The sequence below is a fragment of the Onychostoma macrolepis genome, chromosome 14 (assembly GCF_012432095.1).
Source record: "Onychostoma macrolepis isolate SWU-2019 chromosome 14, ASM1243209v1, whole genome shotgun sequence".
NCBI classification, from domain to species: domain Eukaryota; kingdom Metazoa; phylum Chordata; class Actinopteri; order Cypriniformes; family Cyprinidae; genus Onychostoma; species Onychostoma macrolepis.
In genome coordinates, this window is record NC_081168.1 from 22725511 (window position 1) to 22749809 (window position 24299).

Sequence of the window (24299 nt, forward strand, 5' to 3'; positions counted from 1 at the left end):
CGGGAAAAAACATTCGCTGCACTGTAAAAAATAAATGTATTTTTACAGAGAAAAACCAGTAGAATTTAACAGTAATATCACATTTTGATAGGAACTGGGAAATTCCATAAAAATGCATACATTGACACCAAATGTACATTTTGCCTGTTGTTCAACTGATTATATGTTACAGAAAAAAAATAGCATTTTCCTTTAATTAAAAGTAATTGTTATGTATTATTAACCTTACATGTCCTTAAAAACGTTCATATATAATGTTTTTTTTTAGAGTTGGCGTGGGGTGTTTTAAATCATGAAACGAAAAGGACTGCCTAACCTCACTCCTAACCTTACTGTGACGTGAGCCAATCAGGTCCTGCGAGATGCATGCCGGTTAGAAAAGTGTCCGAGGTACATCCGACTTGCTCTGATGTCATGCTGACGTGTGCCAAAAAACTGTCGATGGAGAGGCGGCTGTGTCGGATTGAGCAGTCGCGCGCAGTTGCTCTCCACCGACTGCGCTGATCAAAAGCATGATGGGAAACGACTGACTTGACGACAAAGCTTAATTCTCATTGGTTCAGACAACCGCGATGCTGCGTTCTCTTCTAAAATGTTTTATTTTTTTATCTGGTTTCATGTGTTTATGTATTTAAATTATGCATGAATATCCCAAACACTATATCAGTGGGATCTCTGTGTGAGATATGTGATTGTTGTCATATTCCTATAGAAATCTAAAATACATGTTTGAATTAAAATAAAAATGAATGATAAATATGCCTTTCGTATGGAATTAAATAGCAAGCACTTTGAGTGTCTTGTTCATCATATTTATTTTCATATAAAAGCAACAGAACTGAAATTACATCATGTTACTCAGCAACACAGCACATCAGTGAGAATAACGTGATATCTGCCTTTTGATCTCGTAGGTATCTGTTCCACTTCGAGAGGTCAGAACGTCTTGACTGCGCTTTTTTCACTCCTCCCATCACTGCAGCCGTCTACTGTCGCCTACATTTCAGGCAAGGCGAGGCGCAACTCAAACAAGCCTCTTGTGTGCGTTGCAGTGTTGCCAAGTCCGCGGTTTTCCAGTGGAATTGGGCTACTTTAACACTGTTACCATGGGTTGTTTTTCATGTCCGCGGGTTTAAGCGACCCCAATAACGTGATATTTATCCCCAAAAATGCGAATTTTACCTGGGGAACCCTGCCAAAAAAAATTGTATTACCCTACCAGAAGGCGATTTTGTACCGGGGGTTCCCCTCGAAACGCAATTGGGCTAGTTTTGGGTTAGTGTTAAGTAGCAATTGGGCTGGTTTTGTTGTGAAAACCTGGCAACCCTGGTGCGTTGCCTGTTGCCAATGTGTGGTGCCAATAACTCTGTTTACATCCAGTCACGCTTTCCCATCGGAACAACTACCTTAATTTTTGTGCCAGCGCGGGATTAAATGCTGTGTTTTCGTCTCCACTAGCAGGTAATATTAACTTAATAATGATGAATTTAAGCCTTGATTCGTGTCGCATTTTTCTTATAGCAGTGTTTAAATCAAAGATGGTGGCGGCCTTCATTTACATCAAAGAAGGACAACAACAATCCACAACAGGTAGAGGTATGCAGTTACCAGGAAATATTTTGTATTTTTGATTTTTAAATCGTCTCCAAACTCAGAACGAGGTCTGTGGCATATTGTCTAAATTTATCTGTAGCAACCCAAATTTAGGCACCCTCTCATTATGTAAGCCTGTTTCATTAAAAAAAGGAACATTTCTCAAGGACACATGGAGTAATGCGTGAAAATTGGTCAATAAACAAAAAAACAAGGACACGTGGAAAATGGTATGCATGTTTATCTTCACTTTTACTTCAAATTGAAATTCTTACAATTGAGATGTTTAACCATTCTCTCTCTCTTTCTCTTTCTCTTTCTCTTTCTCTTTCTCTTTCTCTTTCTTAAGCTTAAGGGACCAAGATGCAGAATGAATTGGAGTTGTACCCGTTGTGAGTGTGACATATTTACATGATACACTATAACTAACAGCCTTAAAACATCACAGATTGTTAAAAAAATTGTCATAGCTTAATGTAAAATTACAGCTGTAAGCCATAATTATGATACCATATGTATGTTATATTTCAAATCATTGCAACTCATTTTTACAAGTGAAACATTTAAACTTAGGGTGGAATTTTTAAAATAAAGTGATGTACATGTAATTCAAAATTATGGTCCATTTCAGTTCATTTCTTAAAATATTGGCTGACACAAGTTATTTCAATTTACAGTAGAAATCTGTTAAACAATGAATTTAAACTTTATTTCAGTTTACAGTCAAAACATGCTTTCTTAAGTAATGGGTTTACATGTTATGTATATGTATAGTCAAAACTGGTTTAGTTAAGTAACTGTTTAACCATGTTTTTTACATTTACAGTTAAAACACGTTTCATTAAATAAGGGTTCAAACATGTTATTTAAATTTTCAGTCAAACAATGGTATTTTACTTAATGGTCTATGCATGTTTCTTAATTACACAAACAAAACATGTCATTTCAGATTACACTTTAAACATTTTATTGTATTGTATGGTCAGTGTACCATTTCTCATGTTGCTGAGTAAACATGTTACTTCAGTTCATGGTGTATCACCGTTATTCCCAAACGTTTGGCACCCTGTGCTGCCATGCATTGCACTTTTTTTTTACAGTGTGGTCAAAAGCTTGAACTTGATTTTGGTGAAATGTTAATAATATGACACATGTAACGATGCAAATAAATGTAGCCAGGCCTATACATCTGTATGGTAACACTATACAATAAGTTTTCATTAATGTTAGCTAATGTATTAACTAACATGAGCATACAATGAACTATACATGTACAGTATTTATTAATCTTTGTTAATGTTAGTTAATGAAAATACAGTCGTCCATTGGTAGTTCATGTTAGTTCAAAGTGCATTAACTAATGTTAACAAACACAACTTTTGATTTTACAGTTTTTCTCAGTCACTTCGGTGCATTTCTCGAATCATCTGTAATATTTGCAAAGCATGTGCATTTCTCAAAACAATTTGTACAAACAGCACCACACAATGGATTTCCTGCAAAAGCCTGTAACTTATTCAAAAGCTTTAGTTCATCTCTCAAAGGAGCCTAACTATTTATGTCAATTAAGAACATATATACAAAATACAAAATTCATATAAATAATACAATTAATAATAAATAATAAAATACAAAATTAGAAAGGCAAACACAGGCAGAGCTTTGCTTTTGCATGCAGCACTGTATGAGGAATTTCAGAGAACTGATTTATCATTGGTCGATCTACATTCTCTTTATTAGTGAAGGTCAAGATTCACCTGCACATGGCAAATTTACAAAAAGACTAATAGAAATGTGTATAAAATATGCTTGACAGTTTATGACAACTAGATCAACCATTTTGCATTTAATGACTTATACGATGAACTAATGACTAGTTGTTTTGAGGGGTAAGACTAGCACAGAGAACTATATTATACATTTTGAGCAACATGACATTAGTAACTAATAACGTAGGAAAATGCAGACAAATGTACATAATCGATTGCATGAATGTAGCAACTGCAACTTGTTGAAAAGAATGAGAAACTGCTTTTATGATGTGCACAAGTGACTAGATGATGTGGAGCTTGAACAAGTAGTTTTGAGAATTTCATTTCTGATCTGAGAAATGCACCAAAGCCACTGAGATAAACTGTAATAATGCATTAGTAACTGTTGAAATTAACCTTAATAAATGCTGCAGAAGTATTGTTCATTCTTAGTTCATGTTAGCTACACTAGTTAATTAATGTTAACTAATGAACCTTATTGTGAAGAGTTACCATTTATATAAATGTATCTGTATACAGTAAAGCCACAATACCAACTGCCAATAGGAGGTTTCTGGCCGACAGCAAAAATTTATTTTGCCTATGTCACAATATAAGGTACAGTAAATCCGGCCCTGTACATGATACTGATTTTGTTGCCAAATTGGTTTAGAACAGTTGTTGAATAAACAATTAAACTGAACTAGTATGCCTGTCTATCTGCTTGACTGACAGTTTTATTGATCACTGAGAGAGCATTGACTTGGTATTTGGTTCAATATAAAATATATATATATATATATATATATATATATATATATATTTAAATAGCTTAGATGTAGTAAACTACTTTTGCCATGTTGCTGTAGCTTAGCTTGCTACATTAAAGCTTCATTTAATGAGTAACTGTTAGCTTAGCTCACTACATTTTCCAAGTAGCTTTGCCCAACACTGCTAACAATATATATATTATATAGATAATATCAAATAACAGTTAATTTTATAGAATGTTAATAGAATGCATTGATACAATATTTTAAATTGTTCTCTGATGTCTACATAGAAGGTATGTATGTAAGGCTTAGGTAAGGGCAAAAAATCTCCAGAAACTGTTTTACATGTCCATTTACAACCCTAGGATTTCTCCCTAGAATGAAATGGTCTGTTGTTACCTTATTTGGAAAGGTCATGAATAATAATGTTGAGCTCTGCTCTGATTGGCTGTTTCACAGTGCAGCTCATTTCAGCAGCTCACACAGCAGGAAGGAAACACAGGGGAAATATATATTTCAATACTTTCTTGCGCAGTTATATCGTTGGGTAATTATACTGTAAATAAAATGCGGGCATCAGGGAATCGCAGGCTTGTGAATGTCCCATTGACTGCCAAGTGAATTACACTGTTAAGGCACAGAAAAGTATAAAGAATATCGTCAAAATAGTATGTTTTGTACGTTTATTTTACGCTTTGATTTGAACGGAAACCGCGTATCCATGCGTTACTGATGACAGAGAATAGCTTACACTACGCACTTTGCGTCCATCGGATGCTCTCCAAAATGGTACTACTATTTTTTATACTTTTCTGTGCCTTGACAGTGTAATTTACTTGGCAGTCAATGGGACAGTCACAAGTCTCCCGGGTTTTCATCCAAAATATCTTAAATTGTGTTCCGAGGACGAACGAAGCATTTACGGGTTTGGAATGACATGGGGGTAAGTGATTAATGACAAAATTTTCATTTTGGGGTGGAGTATCCCTTTAAGCACTTCTTTGTTGCTAGGGTAGATTTTAAAAATTTTTGAAAAAGTGTTTTCTTGTGCCAAACACATCACCACGATACTACTGTAGGATGAAGCATTGCTATGCAGATGCTAAAGAGTAATTTTCAGTGTAGTGGGGTTTTTTTGTGTGTGTGCCCATGTCAAGATGTGTGTAGAGTGATGTCACCCCAGATATGACCCCACTGCGGCCCATGCGGCTGACAGCTGAAACAGAGTCCTGAAAAACAAGAACACACACGGTTCTCTTCCTGTCACCATCTGACTGCTTTTGTAAGCAACGGGTTCTATTTGTTTACATTTTTCTGGATGAAAAATAAACCAGAGAAACTGCCAAAAAAGGAACGAGAAACATCTCGAATCTACAGCTCCATGAACTTTTAAGCCTTTCTTTCTGCCTCTAAGATCCTCTCAACTTTCAATTCTCCATTAAAATGTTGAAATCATATTGTTTTGTCTTCTACAAAAGCATACAGTAGGCTATATCTGCATTTGCCTACTAACAATGTCTAACAGTAGGTAAATATGCATTTAAAAAAAATTATCCAAAAATCCAAACTATCATTTTTCAAATGTCAAAGGTCAAAACTTCCACTGTCATTTCCGGGTCTAAAATCATAATTCTGTTGCATTGTTTTGTAATTGGAAATGACAATTTTATTTTTTTAATAAAATGACAAAATCCTTTGTCTTGCCAAGGCTAGCAATTAATGTATCCTAAATACACATTAAATAATTATTATTTAGTATTACTCAAATTAATTAAATTAATAAATATTAATGAATAAATAAATAATGTTAAAATTAATTCATTTTAATAATTTTCACTTATTGCAGAATCTGACAATATTACTGCTTGATTGGAAATTACACACACACAAAAATCTGCTCAAGTGACAATTATTTTGACAGTTAAAATTTACATAAAATGTATGTAAACTAAAACAAATATTTGAATAAATTGTCTGCATATTTTAGTAGTGTTAAAATGTAATCTGTACATTTCACTGTACAAGTCACTTGAAAAGCAGCTGAAGTCAATTATGAAAACGTTCATGGTAAAAACTTTACAAGTTTTTTGTAGCATTCAAAAATAATTAACAAAGAGTTATTATAATATGTTATTTTTAATAAAATGTAACACAATGAATGCGCCTGACGTTTGTTAAAATCCATTTCTCTATGAAGAAAATGAATGGGATTTTACTTTAAGAAGCCGACTCTTGCACTCTATTCCTCCACTTTTCACTCATTTCATTCATGCCACTCTCCTCTGCTTTTCATTATATCACTCTCTCATTCTCTCTCCCCTTTGTTCCAAACCACCCAGTCCTAATTCTCACTAATGAGTTTGCTCCACATGTTTTATTATTGGATCATTTGTTAAATGAGGTAGAGAAAGACAGAAAGGACAGCAATGAACGGTGTTTTCCCTCTAGAACAGAAATAAAAGAGGAGACAGAAGAGAGAAAACAAGGAAATGAGTGACCCACTAACACTGACAGATGCTCTTTGACAGATTGTGGATAAAGACACTCAGCCGCAGGGAAGCACGGATCACTCTCTCTGTACATCCCTTTCTTCCTCCTCCATGCGTTATTCCCTTGATTTTCTCTCTCTCTGTTCATATCCGTCTGTCCTTACAAGATCCCTCAAGTCTATCTGTCAAAGTGAATCTAGAAAAACCTGTCTAGAACACGTCCAGGTCATATGTCAAAGCAAATCAAAAGAGAAAAGTTTTAAAAAATCTTTTGAATAAAGAAAAATAAAGCCATTGCATTGCGACTTTATTTTCATGACTAATAAGCACGTTTATGCACAAATTTCATTACTATAATGCAAAAAAATTGTAAAGTATATATACATCATGACAGAATTTGGTGTATTTCCTTTAATTTATGGTGATTTAATTTGAAAAATTCTTCTATTTCGGTAAACTGTTACCGTTATTCGTTACCGTTTTCTTATTTTGTAAATAAATTGATTTATTGTATGGAATTTTGTGATTTGCCTCTTTTGTGTTGCGGCTTACGAGCCAGCCATAACATGAGTACCAAACTGAGAATATAACCTATATAAAAATAACCTAAAAATTAAAATGTCCAAATATGGCAATACGAATTTGTAGGTTAAATGTGAAAACGATGCCACTTACAAAAAGATCTTTAAAACAGGCCTAATTTTCTTCATGCAAAACAATTAGTTAAAAATTACTAAAAATGATAAAATAATACAGTTTTAAAATAATTTTCTTTATGCATATTTAATTGTAAAAGCTGTAACAGCAACTTTTTCATTTCTATAAAAATCAAGGGAATTTTAAATGCAAAAGGTAAGTAGATTTGTGACCTACAAAAGTATAAACAACATAACAAAAGTTATTAAATCAGTGAAACAGCTTGTAAAAATAGCGTAATGTGACATTTACCTCAAGCCATGTCAATAAAGTCCTTAGTTAGCTTAAAAAAAACTGTAGAGAGGAGCGTTTTGCTAAATATATGCAGTATATTACATATATTCATTATATGTATATTCAAGCTACCGTTTAAAAGTTTATATTGTAACAACGAATCGGAGTAGAAACATAATTATATAATTCAAACGTTAAAAAAACAATTAAATTAAATTGTGGTGCATCACTATTTAAAATCCTTGCTATCCTTATTTTTATTAACTTGAAAGTGCGAGACTTCTGGTGTCATTCTTCCAGTTATTTTTAGCTGCAAAAAAAACAATCTTTTATGAAACTTGATATTGCAAACTGGAAAGCCCTATTTGTTATCATAGTATATTATTTTATTATCATAATCTTGAACACATTGATTTGTAGCTCAAATAGTTTTACTGCACTAAAGCCTATCATTCTTCTAGTTATTTCCCTAAAGCAGCTAATGAATCACAAGTCTCACGCAGAAAATAGCTTACTTATGCATTGCAAAATAGTGGATAGAATCAGTTTACAACCTCAATTCTCTACACAACATAGCTGAGCAAAATGAGAGAAGAGGCCTACTGTACTGAATGCAGTATCTGTTATTTTATCTTAAAAGGAAAAACACTGGTAAAGTTTAATTCAATTGGTTTTACGTGTTCTGATATAATGAATGCTGTCTGTTTCTACCCTGAATTACTTTGACTCCAGTTCAGATGTATTCACAAATCAATCCCTCCTTGGCTCCCTGACATGTAGCGTTCAGATCCAGAGTGGAATATTTCACTATGGTGACACTTGCCTTGATAGCAGCTGAGAGATCTGGCTCGATCCATCCCTTCTATCCTGTGCAGTGAAAAACTGACTTAAACATCTGGCTAATTACATGAGTATGTGAACAGTTGACATTGATAATCATGTTACATGTGCGAAAGCAGGAGTGGGAACATTTCTTTTGCCTGCGGGTTTTCTATTATACAGCAAAGCTAATATCAACAACTGACACAGAGCGTTTATTAAATCCAGCCAAAAAATGACTGTGTGCCTTCAGCTCAATCAGCTCGCACTCACAATCCCCAGCTGCACATATTGAGGGTAAAATTCTCTAATCATCAAATAACAGATTCAGACACACTCATCTGGCACTCTTCATGTGCACTGCTGTATTGTGTGAATGTGCACCGTGACCATTAGTAAAAAGAGACGGATTGTTATGGCACTGGATTTTAATGACATTGAGATGCTTTATATTAATAAATGGAAGATGTTCTCGCAGGGCAATATGTAATGTTCTATTTCTTTCCTATAGGGATTTTCTAGCAAAAATTATTCTGTAATATTATTTACATACAATTACTTCTTTAGACCGGGATTATTATAGTTAAATGAAACTAAAATGATCACATTACTTAAAATAAAAAATAAACTAAACTTTTTGCCAAGGCAACATTTCTCATTGCAATTTAGTTTAACTTGACATACTAAAATAATAAAATGATTGGGGAGAAAAAAATTTTTTTTCATTACATTAAATAAAATAAACATTAATTGAAATAAAATATTTTTAAAAACCTAAGGCAACATTTCTCATAATTTAGGCTAGTTTAAACCTGATGTACTAAAATAACTAAAACTAAAATAAAAAATTAATTAAAAAAAACATTTATTAAAATAAATACTAAAAATAAGAAAAACACACAACAAAATTACTAAAAATGTAACTAAAATTAAAATGAAAACAGAAAATAGAAATAACAAATAAAAGATGATTTAAATTATTAATAACAACTATAATATATACTAAAATAACATTGCTTCAGACAAATTTTCATTGAAAATATTTGCCTGTGTGTTTTGATTTGCATATCACTCATTGCACAAAATTAATGAATAATAAACAACTGTAAACAGCAATTACGCATTTAAACACTGCAAACTGCAAAAATGCATCCTTGCTTTAAAATGAATTGCTGTGTTACAAATGGTTTGGTGTATCAAAAAGATTTGAATAACTTCTGACCAGCACGATTTGAAGATGATTTGGCACTAATTTAAAATGGTTGAAAGAAACCGTATTAATCAGAGAATAAAAAATAAGAGTCATTTGGTTTATGAGTTAGAAGCTAAAATATATACACTAACATTTAAACTGGTAGAGGCACTACAGAGTTAAAATAGTCAGCCCACAATATGCTTCTAGATGCTTAAAAGTAAGCAAGTGAACATAAACAATAGATGAATTTGCTCTACTGTTGCTTAACACCTAATTAAGGCATCAGTCAAACATATTCACAGACTGACCGCCTCTGAGCGTGTCCTGGAAACACAAGTGTTAAGCAGCGCTCGAAAACTATCAGTTACATGCCAGACAGCCAACGAACGCTTTCACATTTCACCAACACTTGTCTACTGTTCTCAGTCCTTCGACTCATTTCACCTGTGCTGCAAGGAAAGGCCTTTGCATGGAGTTTTCACCGAAGACTTGTGTTTGACCCTGGATTTCAGATTTTAAGCAGGATACAAGTTTACAATACTTTAAAATCCTTATTCAAATAAAATGCCAGGTTTCAAACAGACACAATCAAACACATTTTATCACATTCAAATGCTTAATTCAAATGCTCCAGAGAAGGTCTTTAGAGTTCAAAGCCATAATTAATTAATTAACTAAATCGAAAATAAATTTTAATAACCAGTTAATCAACATTCTTTTAATAATCAACACTTAAATAAAAACTGAGCTGCATGTATATGTATATGTGTATATATATATATATATATATATATATATATATATAACCACTGTAAAAAAATCCAATTAACAAAATGTTGGAAGGGTAAAAATATTATTGCTTGGGCTTAGTTGAGAAGACAAATATATTTAAAAAACATTAAATGAATGGTTATTTTCAAATCCAGTCAACATTCAGAATGCCAATGTTTGACTGAACTAATAAAAACATATCTCAACACTGAGATTATTCCCGGTCCGTGTTCATTCGTTTTTAATAATTAATCATTTTAAGGCAACGGGTTTCCTCAATTTTTTTAAGTTAAGTCAACTTATCACTTTTTACAGTGTACAGCTGATTTTTACACTGAAAAAAAATGATACTCAATTTTTTTAAGGTAAGTGGTCGCAAACAATTTATTTTAGCTACATTTAATTAAAAAAATATATATGTTGAAAGTCAGTCAACTCAATTTGTTTATTTAAATGTAGCTAAAATAAATTGATTGCAACCACTTACCTTAAAAAAAATTAGTAAATTCAATTAATCTTTTTTTTTCAGTGTAATGTGCACTCCGATGTTTTAAAGTGCATTTTTCTTGTTTTGCAAATTATTTGTCAATGGGGCAATAAATTAAAAATATTCTTGTTTCAGTTTGCATTAAGATTATTTTTCTTACCCTATGGCGGACAATTTTATATTTGTTTTACGTAAAATGCACTTAAAAGGAAAATCCCCCAGGAAACAAGACTAAATATCTTAGAAAATTTTCATCTATAAAATGCATATTAAGAGTTTTCATTTAACCTCCTTTATGAAACGGGCCCCTGGTTCATTTAATTTTTTTACTTTTGCCTCATTTTAAAGATGCAGTTGTGAACAGTAATAATATTTGTAAATGTTTGTTTGCTAACATTTTGTTTAGTTTTTTCTTAGTTCATCAAACAAAGTTTAAACTGAATTTTCCAGTTGTATTAAAGATGTAATGTTTGTGAACTGGAGCTTTAAAGGGATAGTTCACCCAAAAATGAAAATTTAATATCAAAAATAATATTTTTGGTACACACAAACTACATTGCACACCAAGTGAACATTTACAATTGATCAGTTGGCTTCCACTAAGTTACACAGACATTGTGGCAGTTTTCATGTGTGCTCATCTCTAAAATACAATCATTCTAACAAGACTAGAAGGCAGCAAAACATCTACAATGCTTTTTTTCTCCCATTAAAGCTGAAACTATAATGATAATGATTGCAAAAATAATGTTAACCTTCCCAAAAACTGATTCTCAAACTAAGCTTTACTTTTAAACCATGCTTTTGAGACTCACATTTTTCTTTAACAAGGTCTGAGCTGTGCTGTGTAAAGAAAAGAGTGTTTAGAAAAGTCTAAAAACCCAAACAGAGCGGAAACACAGCTGAGAGCATCTGAGTTCATGTGCTCCAGATATACATATAGGTAACATAATCTGAGTCTATGCATTACCAGCAGTCCTTCTGTACATACGTGTGTGTGTGTGTGTGTGTGTGTGTGTGTGTGTGTGTGTGTGGACACATAGGGAGAGAGTGAGGAGCACAAAAAGAAAGAGAAGGAACATGTAAAAGAGTGCCATTCGGGTAATCACGTGACCCTTCGACAGCGATGCAGGCATTGTCCTTTGCTCTGCTCATTCTGTCAAATATTGTATAATCCTGTCAGTAAATTTCAAACCGCTCTGCATTTGACCCATCATGAGTACTTCTTCAACAGTCAAAGACGATCGGAAAAGAGAGATTGAGCAATCGCCAATAAAGTAAAAATTCTAAGATTCCACCATCTCCAGAGAGGATCTCAACGTTGCTATCGCTAACGGTATCAAGCTAGCATTTAAAGAGCAGCAAAGCACTTTGGATTCAGTTGTGGCCTTGACAGTAAGAGATGCAGTAGACTCTGTACTGACCCCAGCATTGCTTGACCTGCGTGTGGACATACAAGCGACCAACAATTCTATAGCACTAGCTAGCGTGGCGAAGCAGACACTTGACCGGGTCGATTCCGTTGAAGCAGCTGCACATGAGGATGGGAGGACAGTCACAGACTTAAGAAATCAGCTGGAACAACTCACTGAGAAGATGACGGATATTGAAGATTGGAGCAGGAGAAATAAGGGACGACTGGTGGGGTTGTCGGAGGGGGCAGAAGGCTCCGATGTAGCTGACTTCCTCAGAGCTAATCTTTCCAAGTGCATCCCTTCACTGAAAGGTCGTGACATCGAGATTGACCAGGCCCATCGCATGTATGACGGAAGGAAAAACTCAGATCGGAGCCGTACTCTCATCTTCCGTGTACTAAGATGGCATGACAGATCGTCGATCCTGAAGGGTGCTCGGCAGGCGTATCCAGTGAGATGTGCACAGGACAATGTCACGCTGCTGTTTTTTCCCGACTTTAGTCCAGCCACAACTACCAAGAGAAAGAGCTTTAATTCAGTCTTGAAGAAGATGGCAGCACTTGGTCTCCAGCCCTTTCCCACCTATCACAAAGGTGAACAGATGATGTTCAACTCTCCTCAGAAAGCGGAGGATTTTATCAGCTCGCTGTCACAGAAGAAGACCTATGCTGCAGCTCTACAAAGCAACGGGAAAACAGCGGCCTTAATAGAAGAACTTAATAACCGGGATGGAGGCGGTTCCAGCTGCCCAGAAGAGGATAATAACAAGGTGGACATGGACACTTGCTAAATCTTTTTTTTTTTCCTCTCTCTCTCTCTCCTCCTGAGATATTGTTCATATTTATCTGGCACAACTGTCTCTTTACTGGTAAGACTAACAACCTTTTTTTTTTTTTTTTTTTTTTGTGGAGGGGTCTAAGGTATGTTTAATTACAATAATTTTTGACTATGTGGGCCTTTTGGGGACATGTTTTGCGTCGAATTGGACCGGTCACATATCTTCATCATTTTTTGTTGCTTTATCAGACCTACGTTCTCGGTAATGTGCGGTCTGAGTTGTTTCTTGTTTATAGTTGTTTGTTGTTCCTGTTTCTGTGTTACTTTTATTTTTTATAACAGACATTCATACTTTTATTTATTTTACCTTATTTCTAAAAGGATTTTTCATCTAGGTGGTTTGGTATCTAGAATGCACACCAGCGTTTACATGTTACTTACAGAATGGGAGTGCTTTTGCTTTTCTTCATTTACTGAATACAATTTTGGGATTATGAATAATCAATACATACTCTAAATATTTTATCATTGAATGTGAATGGCCTAAATTCTGCTGTGAAACGTACTCGTGTATTAGAATATTTACACCGTAAATCGATTTCCTGTGCACTGATACAAGAGCCACATTTAAAACAATCCGACATGGCACGTTTCCAGAATAAGTATTATAAATCGGCAGCCTTCTCCTGCGCTCTTAATAAAACTAAAGGGGTGCTTATCCTTGTTAACAGGAAGTTACATTTAACAATTGAACATACCGGAAGTGATGAGGAGGGTAGATTTGTTGTTATCCATTGCAAAATACATAATAATAGGTTAGCATTAGTCTCTATTTAGGGTCCGAATGAGACAGAGAGTGCATTCTTTACAAATATTTCCAAAACATTACTTGAGCGGACTGATTGCCCTTTAGTGGTGGGTGGTGATTTTAATGCTGTTGTAAATCCTGCTTTGGATAAATCTCAATCTGATACAACAGTCAATCCATCGTCTAAATTACTGAATAAATTTATCACTGAGCTCAATTTAATCGATCTTTGGAGAATTCAGAATACTAAATCTAAGGACTTCACTTTTTTTTCTAATAGACATTCTCTAGGATAGACTACATATTTCTCAGCCCATCTTTAATTTTGTCTAATTCCTCCATCTCTATATCACCAATTTTATTATCTGATCATTCTGCTGTGTTATGCAATATTCCTCTTCCCGATATAAAAGCCAAATCCCCTAGATGGCGCTTTAACATATTATTATCAAGTAATCAGACTTTCATTACTTCTCTAAAAGAATATATAAAGGAATTTCTTGAAATTAATATTCCCTCTGAAGTGGATCCTCAAATACTGTGGGAAATGACCAAGTGTGCTATACGAGGATTCTGTATATCTTTTTCTTCTACTCTTGTCAAAGCGAAAATTCACCAGTTTACACAATTAGAAAATAAAATCCAATTATTACAAAACCTACAAAAACAACATTTTACTGAGCAACAGGCTACACAGCTGTCCTCTTTAAAAGAAGAATATGATTTACTTTCACACTCAAAGGCATAGGAATCTTTGGAGGCCCCATTAAGTTTAAAGGAGCTCCACATCTCTCTAAAAAGCCTTCAAAAGGGCAAATCGCCGGGTCTAGATGGTCTTCCCCCTGAATTATATTTAGAAATTTGGGATTTGGTATGGACACTTATGCTTAATTCATTTAACTTTGCAATTGAACATGGTGTATTTCATAGAGATCAAAAAACATCATTGATATCATTACTTCTTTAAAAAAGGGAAAGATCCATTAGATTGTTCCAGCTACAGACCGATATCACTTATCCCATGTGATCTCTAGGATAATTAACGAATTTGATCATTTTAGTAGCTTATCAGGATACAAAATAAATTGGAGAAAATCTGCTTTAATGCCAATTAACAATGTTAAAGTTACTTCTTCTATTCCCTCATTTATCCCTATTAAGGAATCTATTTGGGCATTACCATACATAAAAACATCCATAAGATTGCCAGAGACAATTTTAATAATATCCTAGTTAAGGTCAAAAATGACATTCAAAGATGGAAGAATCTTAAAGTCTCTCTTCAAGGAAGAATCTCCACAGTTAAAATGAATTTGTTACCTCGGTTTAACTTCCTTTTCTCTATGTTACCACTTTCTCCCCCTCCAGGTTACTTTAAGGAAATCAACTCCATAATTTCTCATTTTATCTGGAATGATAAATGCCACAGAATCAAACTTACCACATTACAACATCCTAATCGCGCAGAAGGATTGGCTGTACAAAATTTGGAATTGTATTATTGGTCGTTCCAACTTAAGGCTCTTCATAATTGTGTTGATCCTCAATCGAAAGTTTCATGGAGAGTGATTGAAGCTGACAAGGTTAAACCAAATAGACTCCAAGATATTTTATTTACTGGCACAGGGAAAAAAGGTGATAATTATAAATTTGGTCTGGTTGTGGCTAATTCTATTAAATTCTGGAAAACGGTTGAACGTCTGATAGGAGGACCCTTCAAATTTTGTAACAGTACACCTTTATGGCACAATTTTTATTTTGTATGCGTAAATCGTCCATTTGTCCAACCCTCTTGGTCTTCTTTAGGTGTAAACACGTGCGATGATATGTATGATAACCAAGGCCTCTGTTCATTTCAGACATTAAGAACTACATTACTACTACTACGGCCATCTGTTTCCTTAATATATAATAAAATTATTGATTGCATTACAAAACCTCTTTCTATTCAATCTATTTGGAATCGGGAATTATCTGACCTTAATTTATCTGTCGACTGGGAGAGAGTGTGGTCTAACCTCAGCTTAACATCTAAAAACTTGGCTTCAAAGTCATTCATAGAGCATACATAACTCCTTACAAAAGATTCAAAATGAAACTACAACCAAATTTTAACTGCCATATATGTAATACTGCATCATCAGGTACTTTTCTTCATGTGTTTTGGGAGTGTCCTATCGTCATTAATCTATGGACACATGTAAACCTGATTTTATCCTCCTTACTACAAATTGATTGCTTTGCTAACCCAAGTTTGTGTCTTCTTAATGATGATTCTGGTCTCTGTATAAGCTTAATACAAATGAGAATGTTGTTTGCTGGTTTTACAGCTGCGAAGAAGACGATAATACAGAACTGGTTTACACCGCACATGTGTGGAAAAACATATTGGATCCGTAGCCTCCTGAAAATAGTGATAACAGCGCGAATTAATGGGGCCAAGCCTTCTACTATTGATGCTTGGCAGTGTTTATCCTTTAACATACTTGATTATATAAAGGAATGACTTGCTTTATTTTTATTTTTCCCTCCCTCTCTCTCTTCCTTTTGACTGGACTCTTTAAAGTACTGATTATATGTCTGTTTTTTTTGTGTGTGTGTTTGTTGGTGTTTTGAATAGATGTGATGTTGTGTGTTAAAAAAAACAATAAAAAGTTGATTAAAAAAAAAGAGTGACATTCGGGAAACCGCAGGTGTGTATAAGATGATGTAAACAACAGCTGAATGCCAGTTAAAGGTCAACGAATTCACGCTCATTTTGGCACCTGCAAATGTTTTTTTTTAAATGAATGGATCAAATTTCATCAGACAGTGATCTAAATACAACTCTTACATGACAAACCTGTTTTCATTTTCAGAACTGAAATAAAAAAAAAGATCTATTAATTTAAAACAGACACTCACACACTATATATATATATATATATACACACAATATAATTAACATAAATGATATAATAACATAACTAATAATAAAATATCAAATCTATACAATCAAAAAATGTTATATACAGTGGGGCAAAAAAGTATTTAGTCAGCCACCAATTGTGCAAGTTCTCCCACTTAAAAAGATGAGAGGCCTGTAATTTTCATCATAGGTATACCTCAACTATGAGAGACAAAATGAGAAAAAAAAAATCCAGAAAATCACATTGTAGGATTTTTAAAGAATTTATTTGCAAATTATGGTGGAAAATAAGTATTTGGTCAATAACAAAATTTCATCTCAATACTTTGTTATATACCCTTTGTTGGCAATGACAGAGGTCAAACGTTTTCTGTAAGTCTTCACAAGGTTTTCACACACTGTTGCTGGTATTTTGGCCCATTCCTCCATGCAGATCTCCTCTAGAGCAGTAATGTTTTGGGGCTGTCGCTGGGCAACACAGACTTTCAAGATTTTCGATGGGGTTGAGATCTGGAGACTGGCTAGGCCACTCCAGGACCTTGAAATGCTTCTTACAAAGCTACTCCTTCGTTGCCCGGGCGGTGTGTTTGGGATCATTGTCATGCTGAAAGACCCAGCCACGTTTCATCTTCAGTGCCCTTGCTGATGGAAGGAGGTTTTCACTCAAAATCTCACGATACATGGCCCCATTCATTCTTTCGTTTACACGGATCAGTCGTCCTGGTCCCTTTGCAGAAAAACAGCCCCAAAGCATGATGTTTCCACCCCCATGCTTCACAGTAGGTATGGTGTTCTTTGGATGCAACTCAGCATTCTTTCTCCTCCAAACACGACAAGTTGAGTTTTTACCAAAAAGTTCTATTTTGGTTTCATCTGACCATATGACATTCTCCCAATCCTCTTCTGGATCATCCAAATGCTCTCTAGCAAACTTCAGACGGGCCCGGACATGTACTGGCTTAAGCAGGGGGACACGTCTGGCACTGCAGGATTTGAGTCCCTGGCGGCGCAGTGTGTTACTGATGGTAGCCTTTGTTACTTTGTTCCCAGCTCTCTGCAGGTCATTCACTAGGTCCCCGTGTGGTTCTGGGATTTTGCTCACAGTTCTTGTGATCATTTTGACCCCACGGGGTGAGATCTTGCATGGAGCCCCAGATCGAGGGAGATTATCAGTGGTCTTGTATGTCTTCCATTTTCTAATAATTGCTCCCACAGTTGATTTCTTCACACCAAGCTGCTTACCTATTGCAGATTCAGTCTTCCCAGCCTGGTGCAGGTCTACAATTTTGTTTCTGGTGTCCTTTGACAGCTCTTTGGTCTTGGCCATGGTGGAGGTTGGAGTTGGACTGTTTGAGGTTGTGGACAGGTGTCTTTTATACTGATAACGAGTTCAAACAGATGCCATTAATACAGGTAACGAGTGGAGGACAGAGGAGCCTCTTAAAGAAGAAGTTACAGGTCTGTGAGAGCCAGAAATCTTGCTTGTTTGTAGGTGACCAAATACTTATTTTACCGAGGAATTTACCAATTCATTCTTTAAAAATCCTACAATGTGATTTTTATACCTAGAGGTATACCTATGATGAAAATTACAGGCCTCTCTCATCTTTTTAAGTGGGAGAACTTGCACAATTGGTGGCTGACTAAATACTTTTTTGCCCCACTGTATACGTACAAACACACACACACACACACACACACACACACACACACACACACACATAAATATCTGCCAATTAATAACAATATTTTTTAAGATATATACACACACATACATATACACACTACCAGTCAAAAGATTTTGGAGAGCAAGATTTTTTATGTATTTTAAAGAATTCTCTTCTGCTCACCAAGCCTGTATTTTTTATCCAAAATACAGCAAAAGCAGTAATATTGTGAAATATTGTATCATTTAAAATAACTGCTTTCTAGTTTATAATGTAAGTTATTCATGTGATTTCAATGCTGAATTTTTAGCATCATTACTCCAGTCACATGATCCTTCAGAAAATATTCTGATTTGCTGCTCAAAAAACATTTACTATTATTATGTTGAAAACAGCTGAGTAGAATTTTTCAGGTTCCTTTGAATAGAAAGTTCAGAAGAACAGCATTTATCTGAAATAGAAATCTTTTGTAACATTATAAATGCCTTTATCATAACTTTTGATCAATTTAATGCATCCTTGCTGAATAAAAGTATTCATTTCTAAAATTTCATAATTTAATAATAAGTATAATTTAAATATACTGACTCCAAGCTTTTGAATGGTATAGTGTATAATGTTACAAAAGCTTTTTATTTCAAATAAATGCTGATCTTTGGATCTTTCTATTCATCAAAGAATCCTGAAAAAATATTCTCAACTGTTTTAATTATTGATAATAATAATAATAATAATAATAATAAATGCTTCTTGAACAGCAAATCAGCATATTAGAATAATTTCTGAAGGATCATGTGACACTGAAGACTGGAGTAATGATGCTGAAAATTCAGCTTTGAACACAGGAATAAATTATACATTTTAAAATATATTCAAACAGAAAGCAGTTATTTTAAACAGTAAAAATATTTCACAATATTACTGCTTTAGCTGTATTTCGGATCAAATAAATGCAGGCTTGCTGAGCAGAAGAGAATTCTTTAAAAAAACACTTATTTGTCATTGACCTTTAAACCAACAGAGCTCCATTAGATCTGCTGAATCTAACTAAAAGAATACAAAAATCCATTGCAAAAAGACCTGAAATGTTTCAAAGTTTATTTTGTTCCGAGCTGAGACAGAGCTGCTTTTGTGTTAACCTGCATGTAAAGTTGTGTGGGAGTGTCTGTTGTAATCCCCTATTGAGATTAAACATAACTGTTGTGTTGTGCGTGTTGGGACAAGCCGAACCATGTGAGCGAGGCGGGGGGGATGCAGGACACGCCCCTTTAAACTGAGTGTTCCCACACTACACATGAGCCCCTCACGGACCAATCAAATCCCTAACACACGCCCACATCACAGCCATCGCAGCAGATTAAACAAAGGGCCGTCACGCAGAGAGACAGAATGAGAGCGACAGAGTAGGACAATTTTATTAGAAATCCTCAGCATTGTGAAACACACTTGTCTATGGGGGAAAGTTTCAGTATTTGCTCTGGAAAATAGAAAACGTTAATGGTTATAATCAGAAAGATCTTTCTAGAAAACAGGTGTAATTAATACAGGTGTAAAATCTTAATTAAAAAAATAGATAGCTGATAGCATTTTGTTTTTTTTTAATATATCAACAAAAATCCAGTCACTAATTTTTTATTTATTTATTTAAAAATGAGGGTGCTTTTTTAGTTTGTATAATCGTTAAACAAAATACAACAAAACAACAAAAAAAGAGTTTGTATAGTAAACTATTGATGATCGATCAGCATATGTATAGGAAACACTTAGATTCATGACCTTGAGAACAAGATTTATAATATCAGATTGTAAAACTGTCAACACTGGTACCTCTTATAATTATCATGATAAGAATCATAATTATTACATAATAAATAAGGTCAAATAAATAATGTTAAATACCGTAGTTGTTAATCATTTAAAACACACATGCATACATATATTAATTATTACAGTACATTTTTAAAATTATATCTAAAAATCAAAATAAAAAATAAGAATTTAATAATTAGATTTTTTCTTTATATTTTTTTAAAGTACATTCAACAAGAAAAAAAAAACTATATCAGTATTTTTACTTCATGTTTAATTCAGTACTTGTAATTTCCCTGTAATTATTTGTGAAATTTTCCTTTTTTTTTAATTCTGAGTGAAAACAATATTTATTTTCAGTGTATTAATGCTTGCTTTATTCATCTTAAATTCCTTTTAAAACACCATATCAAACTGAAAAAAGGCAGCAGTTTCATACAATGACCCAGAAAACTGAATCAGGCCTGAAAGTAGGAAAAGAATGAACACACACACACTCACAATATTCACTGGCACAAATAATTCATGCACATATTTTCATTCTTCACAGTATGACTTTATAAAACACGAGGAAGAAAGCAACAAACACACTTTCTCTATAACGCTTAGTACTCTCCTCAAACCACTCATTTGTCCTCCTCCTGTGGGCCTGATTTTATTAATATTCAGATGTAAACATAGTGATGTTGTACAGCCAAGTGGGAGTCTGAACATTAAAACTAACTGAGCTTTTACTGCGTGCTGGCCGTAAAAATGGAGCTCAGCATGGAAGACAGATGGCGATTTCCTGAACAACAACCAGAGGCCTGCAAGACATTTACGAGATTATTAGCATGTGGACTCGGTCTTGTTTTCTCTCACGTTGGCTCGGGCAGAGGATCAGAAGTGAGCTCGGGGGTTGTTGGGTACATTCTCAGGTTCAGAAGGGTTTGTTTCGACTGCACTGAGCACTGAATTGATCTCTTGGTCTGGTTTGCACAATGTGAGAGCTGCTAACATGCTGTTTTATCATGTTGATGCACAGCATATGGACGATATATTAGAAATAATTGGGAAATGCAAATGATTAAAAATCAGCACTAGGACTTTTCACTGTTTGCTCTACTGGTCTGTGTTTATGAGAAATATGGGGATAGATTGTTGATTTCTCTGACCTGTGAGCATGGAGTGAGAAATGGAAAGCCCGGATGGGAGAGGAGCGATTACAAAATGCATTGAGCAGTGAAATTGCTGCTACTTTACAACAACCAGAATAAAACTTTTTGTAATAATAATCAGAAAATTAGTTTCTGATGATTTAATGAGTGATATGGTAAAGTGATGCTATCAGATACCTTCAGCAATATTCTGGTTTGATATATTTGGCATATACTCTAGGTCAAAAGTTTCAAATAATTACGATCAAAAACAGTTAAACTGTAAAATAGTGTCACAATTTAAAATAACTGTTTTATTTAACAATATATTTTAAAATGTAATTTATTCCTGTGATGCAAATATGAATTTTACTCCGGTCTTCAGTGTCAGATGATCCTTCAGAAATCATTCTAATATGCTGATTTGCTGCTCAAAAAACATTTCTGATCATTATCAGTGTTGAAAACAGTTGTGCTGCCTAATAAATTTGTGTAAACTGTGATACACTAGTATTTTTTGGTAAGCAATATTTAAAAGAAAGAAAGAAATTAATACTTTTATTCAGCAAATATGCAATAAATTAATCAAAAGTGACAGCAAAGACATCAAACCTAAAAACAAATGTTCCCACAAAGATATTAAGCAGCAAAAAAAATTGTTTTTAACATCGAAAATGATAAGAACCATTAATAATTGAGCATCAGTAATAACTGATTAATAACTGAGCACCAAATCAGCATATTGAAATGATTTCAATACACTGGCGTTGAAAAGTTTGGAAATTTATAATAATAAAAAATGTTTCTTGAGCAGCAAATCAGCATTAGAATTTCTGATGGAGTAATGATGCTGAAAATTAAGCTATATATTTAAACTATATATACAACAATCCTATCACTTGGCGTAAAGCCTAATTTAAGGGCTCTAGCTGTGGTCATTATGAACCATCTTTGTCTTCAGAACATCTCTTTTGTTCCAATAAAAAACTATAAATATACGAGTTTTGTGGTGAAATAAGGTAAACAAATAGTGCCATACTTTTATTTTGCCTTTAAACATGTTTAGCCTATGCTCCTGTGTTTTCTCAGTAGCTGATATGGGAACAGGTGTCAGTGTGTGATGTGAGTGGGCGTCTCCCTCTGTCTGTGGCGGGTCCAGAGAGCAGCTTCAGGCGGCTGCCACCAGACTCTGGGGCTCTAAACACCAGTTATGATCCCTTAAGCCTCTCAGGATCAAGCGTGCCTGGAATCTCATTTCACCTCACACTTACAACACTTAGTGAAACACTGAAGCACACTCACCCACTTTAAACTGAGACGCCTGGTCCGTCAGTTCCTGATGGTCTTTCACCAGCATCATGTGCAGAATCCCGAATGAGTTCTGGATGCCGAAAATCGAGCCGTTGCACCACGTAGCAGCGAACACCACGACCCAGCCGAAGCCCCCCTCCGGGGGAACAAACCCCGGTCCCGGGTGTGCGCCGGGCGGCGTCGCCGGACGCTTGTCGGGGCAGCCGGTTTGTATCAGCTGCACCGTGCTGTCCTCCGGGGCGAATTTACGCTCCGGTTCCTCGTACTCCTGCGGCTCTTTGTGCTCCACTGCAAGGTGTTCAGTATGTCCAGCCTGCGGTTCAGTGGTCGATTCTTCCGAACCGGGTGTCCCGCTGGCTGCTCCTGCAGTGTTCTCATTGCTTTCTGGGTGCATCCTATACCGAACGGATGCCAATGCGTTTCCAGAATAACTCTTTTATCATATGCTTCCGAACGGGTGGAAGAGAAGAACAGAAATAAATCCCCCCAAGATCTGAAACTAAGTCAATCTCGTGCCACTTTGCATGGATGATCACTCATAATCCGATCGATAATGCCCAAATCCTGTTATGAGAGATCACTCTTCATAATAAAGCAGCAGGACTTCCAGCAAACTGAGGAGATCACAGTGAGCGCGCGCTTTAAACCGAGTCCAAAGCTCTTTGCTCTCGGTTCACATCCCTTTTATCGTGCACCGACTCCTCCTCTATCATTTGTTGAATATTTACACCGGATCCCGGTGGGCTGATCTGCTCTGCTCACTTCTGCACTGTTACAGTATAACAGTGGAACGTTCCGAAACGCTCATTCTGCGAGAGACACAATGTAACCACTCAACGTTCTACATACACATTATCGTCAGAAGTTTCAATACAAACAACGCGAGTGCGACAATGTATCAATTAAACGTTCTAAAAACAACAGCGCGCGTTATGCGCACGTTGCAATGCAACAATTAAGCGTTCTAAAGAACAATGCAGTGTAGCAGTTCCAGTAAACAATTTCCAGTGAGCAGATCCAGCTGGAGGAACGGATTTAAAATTCCACCGGCGCAGGATTACGGAAAGAACCGGATACCGGAGACCACCCCCTCCTCTGTGGCTGCAGCCCGTCCCGCAATTGGCCTGAAACAAGGAAGCGCGCGAGGAACTGTACAGATGACGCGAGGAGAGCAGATTTACAGTGTTATAGGTGCCTCCTGACACATTTACAACCAGTCAAACAAATGAAACCGAGAGCATCCGGTGAGCAATGCATTTGATTTCCAGGCCGGTGTCGCTGCATTTGCAGTGGCAAGTGCACAATCCATCAATGCTCGTCAGAAATCAGACCGTTCCTGATTGGAATTGGGTCAAGGGCATCGTTTTAAAAGCTCTCAGGGACCGCAGATGAGAGGTTGGTCGGTATAAACTGCGGCGGGCGTGGAATCGGTGCATATAGAGGCGTGTTTGGGAAGCCATGACGGGTTATTATGGTATGGAGGGGGAGGATCCGTGACGCGCTTCCCTGTACAGTAATGCCTCTAATGTGACTACAGGGACACATCCACACATCCTTCCATACATAGGCCTATGTGTGATTCCTTTATCCTGGAAAACATCCCGCTTTTACATTGGGCAGATGCATTTATCATCCAGAATAACTTAGAAAGTGTTTGAAC

General features: G+C 35.4%; 1 protein-coding gene across 1 annotated transcript in view; it reads right to left on the reverse strand.

The window, feature by feature from the left end:
- slc16a2 (solute carrier family 16 member 2) overlaps positions 1-24033 on the reverse strand; it is a 54940-nt gene extending 30907 nt beyond the window's left edge. The window contains 1 exon segment of the mRNA XM_058797604.1: positions 22631-24033. Within this exon segment, the coding sequence (XP_058653587.1) occupies positions 22631-23033 (403 nt within the window). The 5' untranslated portion in view covers positions 23034-24033.
- Positions 24034-24299: the final 266 nt, after the last annotated feature.